Source organism: Olea europaea, chromosome 21 (assembly GCF_002742605.1).
Source record: "Olea europaea var. sylvestris chromosome 21, O_europaea_v1, whole genome shotgun sequence".
Taxonomy (NCBI): domain Eukaryota; kingdom Viridiplantae; phylum Streptophyta; class Magnoliopsida; order Lamiales; family Oleaceae; genus Olea; species Olea europaea.
Genome location: NC_036257.1, coordinates 10,255,154 through 10,263,471, shown reverse-complemented (window position 1 = coordinate 10,263,471; position 8,318 = coordinate 10,255,154). Strand labels below are relative to the sequence as shown.

Sequence of the window (8,318 nt, the reverse complement as noted above, 5' to 3'; positions counted from 1 at the left end):
CCGTCCAAAGCTCATATGGGGTTTTATCAGTGGCCTTAGTTAGAACTCTATTGAGTATATACGCTGTGGTCTTTAATGCTTCATCCCAGAGAGATTTTGGTAAGGTAGAATGACTAATCATACTCTTTACCATGTCCTTAAGCATTCTGTTTCGTCTCTCAGCAACACCATTCATAGTGGACGAACTCGGCATAGTGTACTGTGGGATGATACCGCATTCCTCTAGGAATTTAGCAAATGGTCCTGGACGTTATTCACTTGAACCATCATATCTGTCATAGTATTCACCCCTACGATTAGATTTAACGCTTTTAATCCTTTTGTCGAGTTGGTTCTCAACTTTGGCTTTATAGTTTTTGAACACATCCAGTGACTGTGATTTTTTCATGAATGAGATATATGTAGCCATATCTTGAAAAGTCGTCTATGAACGTTATAAAATATTGTTGACCATTCCAAGAACCCGTAGGGAATGGTCCACAAATATCCGTATGTATAAGTTCTAAGACGTCCGAAGTCCTATTGGCTTGAAATCTCCTTTTATTAGTTTGTTTTCCCTTTATACAGTTGACACACAAATCATAATCTGTGAAGTCAAGAGGGTCGAGAATCCCATCAGACACAAATCTCTCAATTCTCCTTTTGGAGATGTGATCTAATCTCTCGTGCCACAACGAGGCAGAATTCTCGCCCTTTAATTTTCGCTTTACACCTCGAGTACTTACATGCAAGGATTCATTACAAGAAACAATTGTATCAATTGAATAAAGATTATCGTAACTTGATACGTTTAATTTTCGATTTACACCTCGAGTACTTACATGCAAGGTTTCATTATAAGAAGCAATTATATCAATTGATAAAGATTATCGTAACCTGATAAAGAACTGGAACCAACCAATTTTGAATCATGAAACAAATTAAATTTTCCATTTCCAAAAGAACAAGTATAACCAAATTTGTCCAAAACAGAAATAGAAATCAAATTCCGTCTAAAAGACGGTACAATAAATGTCTCAACAAGATCCAAATAAAATCCAGTCTTTAACAATAATCTAAATTTTCCTATTGCCTCTACTTCCATTTTATTGCAGTCGCTAGCATAGATGTATCTTTCACCATCACTTGGTTTTCGACAACTCAGGCAACCCTCCATAGACATACTGATGTGAGTTGTTGCACCAGAATCTATCCACCATGTATGTCTAGGTACCGAAGTTAAATTAACCTCAGAACAAACCAAATGAAGAAGAATACCTTTCTTTACACGTCATGCGTGGTAATTGGTGTAATTCTTCTTCTTATGACCTGCAGCTCCACAGAAGAAACAACGCCTTCAGTTGGTTCGTTATGTTGTTTCTTTTGCGGTGCCGTATCTGCAGCTTCCTTATTAATCTTCCTTTTCTTGTTACTTTTGTCCTTAGAGGTGGTGGCTAAATGAGCACTTTCTGTCTTTTCATGCTTCAGTCTTTCCTCTTCCTGGACACAGTGTGAGATGAGCTCATTAAAGGACCATGAGTCCTTTTGATAGTTATAGCTCACCTTGAATTGACTGAAATGTGCCGAAAGAGATATCAGAACCAAGTGCACTAACAAATCTTCAGATAAATCCAACTTGAGTGCCTTTAGTTTTGAAGCAATGTGAGACATTTCCCTAATGTACTCCCGAATGTTTCCTTTCCCTTTATACCTCATTGAGACAAGATTTGCCAAAAGTGTACTTATTTCAGCATTTTCATTCTTGGCAAACCTCTTTTCAAGGTCCTCAAGGAAACCCTTAGCCGTAGTCACCTTATCGGACATAGTGCCCCGGAATGCTTCTGGAATAGCACGCTTCATAACCATTAAGCTTATGCGGTTCGATCGTTCCCACTTTTCCATCTCTTGTCATCAGAGGTACTCTTATCAGTAAGTGCAGCAGGTTGATCAACCCGAAAAGCAAGGTCTAGGTCCATGACTCCGAGAACAATCATAACGTTCTCTTGCCATGCCCTGAAGTTTGTGCCAGTTAACATTGGAATTGAATTGGTGCTAGCAGAGATATTAGCAGCAGAACCTAAAACTGAATTAGAGAACATTTATTATGAATAGCTCACATGAATATCTTTAATATGCAAATAATAATAATAATAATCTCAAATAGTGGTAGGGCCCATCACAAGATACCAAGCAAAACATCAATATCCAGTCTTTGGACAGAGATATTGACTTGTAAGCGGTACTCTTAGCGTAGTGATCAAACATTGACGATAAAACAACATGTCAATCAATAAACATTTCTTTGGACCGATTTATTGATCACACATTAAACCAAATAATCGTCACACGTTTATCACCACAGGTGCACGTGTATTCGACTAAATATTGACCTTCCTTTGGGCCGACCAATATTTCCATGAATAACACGTGCACAAACACTTTTTAACATTCTAAGTTAGTCAATTTTCACAAGAGAGGTTGCTTTGGCAACATTTCGCTTCAATTAACTAACTTTCGAATATTATATCTCTTAAAAGAGTCTTTAATACCAAAAATTTGAGAAAGAGAATCACCAATTTTGCATATTTTGATTAGTTTTAAACTTTAGGGGCCTTAGGATTAATAATTCAAAACTTTAAGGGACAAAATTAATTAATTTCAAACTTTAGCGGTTGAAATTAATAAACTTGAAACTTTATGGACCATAATTAATTAATTCAATACTTTAGAGGATCAATTAAAACAAATTTTAAAACTTTAGGGGCCGAAATTGACCAATTCAAAACTTTAGGGATCAAATTTTAAAATTTTGAAACTTTAGGGGTCAATTTGAATTAATTATGAACTTAGGGGGTCAATTTGAATTAATAATTTAATTTTGAGGGCTTTAATTATAAATTTAGAACTTTAATGGCCCGAATTAATTAATTTTAAAACCTTAGGGACTGAATTATTAAATCCGAAACTTAAAGGCCCAAATCTTATTATAACTTAAAGGTTAGGGACTGAAACTTAATTTTATAACCCTAACCCTAATTGCAACTAAGGACCTCAATTCATCTAATTTACAGGAGAGGCCCCCGCCCCCAAAATCAAAAACTGAAAAAACCAAAAAAAAATTTTCTTCTTCTCTTGGCGGCGGTGCACTCCGGCGCCGCCTGGTGGAGTGGCGCCGGCCCACGCCGACGCCACAGGCAGCAGCGCCTGGCGCTGCTGTGTTTTGCAGCAGTCCCTCTGCAAAGGCCGACAGCGGGTCAGATCTTCAAAAAAAAAAAATTTCGTACAGAAATCTGAACCCAAAAATCTGAAATTTCTAAACTGAATTAATCCGAACTAAAATAACAAAATTATACCGCAAAAAAATTTCAAATTTAACAAAACATATAACCAAAAAAATGTTAAATCTGAAAATTTCAAAATATATTGCAAAAACCAAATTATGTTATTCGATTCTCAATGATTCAACATGAAGAGGCTCTGATACCACTTGTTGAATAATTTAATGCTTTAAATTATTAGATCTTTCATGTTAAATCATCGAGAAATATAAGAATTAAAGCGGAAGCATACCTGAATCAGACATGGTCAATGCAATATGAATTTCGCGGTATGATCTTCCAAATCTACATGCAGTCTCCTTTTCCTCTCTGTGATGGGATGCAGTAGAGAATGAATAATACTTTGCATGTGATCTGGGGACCATAACCTTTTTATATAGGGATGCCCTTTGACCTAATTCGGCCCATCATAGAATTAGAACTTGGGCCCGGTCTCTACACATATATAAATCCATACTTTAATTTGATACATTAAAGCCCAAAACCGAAGCCTTATTAGATCACTTTAATTTGGCTCAACCGAATTCGATAGCCTATAATTTAACACACGATTATTCACACATACAAGCCCATCTTTAATTAAAAATTCTTACACATGAACCATTTTTCGCGTTTAGGTTGGCTACCGACTATAAATAAATAGCACGAAAGCAAGTAAATAAAGCGTGATTCTTAACCGAATAGTTAGAAAATAGCCAAAAAGGAGCTGCCATATATCATTCTCCCAAAAGGACCAAATACCTCAAAGCTTGGAAGGAAATCTCAAAGTATCCCCTCATTTGAAGAAGAAGACATGCAATTCAAATATCTCATTCTTAAATAGCTATTTTATTTCCTGTTCATGTGTTCAGCATTCAAATTAATGAATTTAAGAAGTGAAAAATATAATTAGGTGGGTAAGATTTGTTGATTCGATTTGTATCATCAACAGATTTCTTTTGACTTTTTATGAGGTTTAAATATGTAAAAAAATAAAAATAAATAAAATTTGACATTTGTGTTATTCTCTCTTTTCCTTTTTGTGTTTGTTGGAGTAGCTCTTACATAAGAATTTCTTTTTGCCTAGGGTAATCTTGTATGAATTTATATCACATTTACTATTTCTACTTCTTGTTTTCTCTACTATCTCCATTTATTCTACACCATTAGTTAAAAGTTGAGAACCCTTTTTAGCTCACATTTTAAAAAAAAGAAAAAAATTAGGGTGATTCCTTTTATATAGGGTTTTGAATTCATAGTTCTCTTTCATTCGTTTGGAGTTTAAATATAGCTTATATGAATATCTAACGATCTTGAAATCAAATTTCCTAATTTTTTTCACATGTTTCTTTGGAGTTGTCAAAATAATTTGGCAAAGACGCTAATTCTTTCGAAGCAATAGCACATTTAAAAATTATGATTTTTAATTACTATTAGCATTTTTGAAAATTTGGACAACAAATAATTTATTTACGGACTTCTCAAGCCCCCATGTTTGATGGATGTTAAAATCAGAATTTTAACAAATTTTGATAAAAATTGATTAAATGTGTAGTTAAACAATTGCGGATCCCATAACATATGTTGTTAAAATTATTTATTGACTTTGTTTTAGATCAAAATCTTAATTTTAATTTACACCAAACATGGGCAAAATCATTTTTGTTGTACGAGTAAGCAATTAATTTATTTTAAGAGACAACATCAAGTGAATCTTATAGTTTAAAATAAAAGAGTTCATTTTATTTGGTTGTTTGTTCTTTTGTGTACGTCTTGTTCTACGCGTGTGATTTTCTTAGATTTTGACACTGCTTATACAATAATTGAAATTTTTAGATCGTTTTTTGTTTTGGATAGTATTTTTTTTTGTAGTTTTTCTTTCATTCGTCCGCATCATCTGGAACCTTTTCCTTTTGGATAGATTTTTCTCATACATTTTTTTCATCTCTTCAGCTGCATTGTCTTCTGTTTCATCTCTTGTTCTATTGGTAACATTTGACAAAGTTTTTTTTTTGGTAACTAATTTTAGATACTTATATTTGTGTTTCGTAGCAAGATATGCTAAACTTACAAGCTTTTACTCACATTATCTGTGTTTAAAAGATGGTAAATATGAGTTGCTCTGGCTTTGTGCATGCTCACAATGTTGTTTCCTGCACAATTGTTTTGATACTTATTTCCATTCATTGAAGCTTTGTTTCACATGTCCTTTGTTCATTCTATCCTCAGTTGATTTAGCAAAAATAGTAATTGTAACCTATAATAAAAGAGGTTTAGCAACTCTCAATGTTCACTGCGCCATGTATTGACACCTCTGGTAACGTCCTTCGCTTATTATTATTATTATCATCATCATCATCGTTGGAAAATGACAATGTTTTGTGTTGGATTGAAAATGATGTCGTTACAAGCTTCACAAACAATCTATCCAAGCAACCGCTTGATAAAATTCTCGTCCTTTACGTGACCTGTCCTTTGGCTTTTATTATCTCAAATTATTTAGAAGAAATCATTTGATCGTGTTCTTTGCTTTGATGTTGTCATTATTATTATTATTTTCATTGGAAAATGACGTTGTTTTGTGTTGGATTGAAAACGATGTCATTACAAGCTTCCTATACAATCTATCCAAGCAACTGCTTGAGAAAATTCTCGTACTTTACATGACCAATCGCTTGGCTTTTATTTTACAAATTCTTTGAAAGAAATCATTTGATTGCTTTGATGTTATGCATTTGCTATGAAAAATACATAAGGAAATTAGAAATAATACTAAGATTATAAAATAATAGAAAGAAATGTTACAATAAATAGAGTAACAATAAAAAAAGGAAATCTAATTGTTGATATAGTAGCGGTATTAGAGGAACCCAAGATTGTGTTGTACACAGTTTTCTTAAAACAAATTCGGTCCCACAATAGTGTAGGAAGACTAATGACGTCTATTTTTCAGAATATAACAATTGAAAACAATATTAGCATCTTGTCACTTCTTTAGACAAACTAAGAATGCTCAAAGATCGATTAATTGCTAAGCCATACTCTCAAGAGTATGGTATGGATTATGAGAAGACTTTTGTATTGCAAAAATAACTACAATTCGTATCTCTATTGTAGTTATCTCTATTCGTTGATTGAACACATCTCAGATAAATATTAAAAACACCTTATTGAATGGTGGTCCATAGGAAAAAGTCTACATGATTTCCCGCCTGATATTTCTCATCGACTTGGTGAAGTTTGCAGAAGCAACTTACGGTCTCAAATAAGCACCAGAAACTTGGTTTGAAAAGTTTTCAATCGTGGTTACTTCACTTGGTTTCATTTCTAACTATCATGATTTAGCATTATTTCACAAAGTACAACTTACGATCATGTTTTACTTTCTTTATATGTTGATGACATGATTATTACCAATCATAATGTTGATGGGATTGCATCATTAAAGTTGAAAATACCTCGTTACTCGGTAATAAAAGGTTTAGGTTTACTTGGTTATATTCTAGGTATTGAAGTCCCCTCTTCTTTGAAAGGTTTTTTTTCTCATCTTAGGGATAATAATCTATTGATATACCTCTTGAGCTTAATAATTGCTACTCTCCTTCTGATTCGCCATTATCGGTTTCTAGTTTACATCATATTGTTATTGGTAGCTTGGTTTATCCACCATCACTCGTCTAGGTATTATATAAAAGGCCTGCATAGCCCAATATCACCATATTTATGTTTATTATTAACCATTCAGATATGTCTCACTAAATCACGAGTAGAGATACTGATAATATAGAGTTAATGGTATTTCATAACTAATTGATTGAGCAGCATACATATTGTTCATTAGGTTGCTATATATCGCATTTTAAGGTACCTTCGAGGTACTCAGTTTCAAAGTCAATTACTTTCCTCTATTTCATCATTAGAGTTGCAAGAATATTTTGATGCTGATTGGTCTCGTAATTCTACAGATCGCCAATCTACTATTGGCTTTAGTGTATTTCTTAGTGATTCCTTTATTTCTTGGAAGAGCGAGAAACAAAATATTATTTCTAGATCTTCAAAAAAAAAGTGGAGTATCGTGCCATGACTTACATTACATGTAAGATAGTTCAATTACATTAGTTGCTTGCAGATATGGGTATATTTCTTTGTCGACCTATTCCAATGTATAGTGATAATAAGAATGTTATGCACAATTCAATATTTCATCAACGGACCAAAGATAGGCCATTGGGCATCAACAGCAGCTTGGCACTCACATTACATTTTGTTCCTTCCGTCATATAGATTGTTGACTTGTTTACAAGGTCGCAACTCAACTCGCTATTTTGCTACTTGGTTAGCAAACTCTCAACACTTCTTTCAACAGTATCATGAGTTTGAGAATAGATGTTAAAAATACTAATTATTTATATTTTATGAGTAGATTAGTCTATTTCTTTGTTTGCTAGCAGAACTATAGAAACTTATTTACTATGTATTTCATACGACAATTGAACAAAAAACTCTAACCTCCTTTATTTTCTCTATCTTTTGTTAAATAAAATAAAATATGAAGTTGTTATAAAGTTGTACTGAAATTTTCCCACCAGATAATGGATTAGAATAGCAAGAAGAATGTGTCGTCCATGTGCCATGAGAATTTAGTTATACATTTGATCTCAAAGAAATATGAAATTTCCCAAAGTAAACATTTTTATAAGTAGAAAAAATTTCTTGCTGATTAAATAGAGCAGGATGACTTTAATTACAATTATATTCTTTCTGAAATAAATTTTTGTTGGCTTTTTTCCAATAACAATTACAGGATTGTGGAAAAAGATTATGACTTGTATGGCTAAAGAATACTAAAAATTTTGATCTTAGAGGGCTAAAACCATAAGCCTATACTACTAATTATAGGCTTTTGGTAATAGGCGAATCTAAAGGTGAAGATCCTAGTCTGATCACCTATAATATAGACCTAGGCAACAAGAAGCATGACTAATGCGAATTCAAGTGCCAAAAATGTTATTAATTTGAATC

The 8,318-nt window shown here is 33.1% G+C and overlaps 1 protein-coding gene across 1 annotated transcript; it reads left to right on the top strand.

The window, feature by feature from the left end:
• The first annotated feature begins 6,305 nt into the window (after positions 1-6,305).
• LOC111370099 (uncharacterized mitochondrial protein AtMg00810-like) lies at positions 6,306-7,380 on the top strand. The gene is made up of 4 exons (XM_022991801.1): positions 6,306-6,351; positions 6,485-6,554; positions 6,642-6,977; positions 7,161-7,380. Exons 1-4 carry the CDS (start codon positions 6,306-6,308, stop codon positions 7,378-7,380), a joined length of 672 nt encoding a protein of 223 aa, XP_022847569.1.
• Positions 7,381-8,318: the final 938 nt, after the last annotated feature.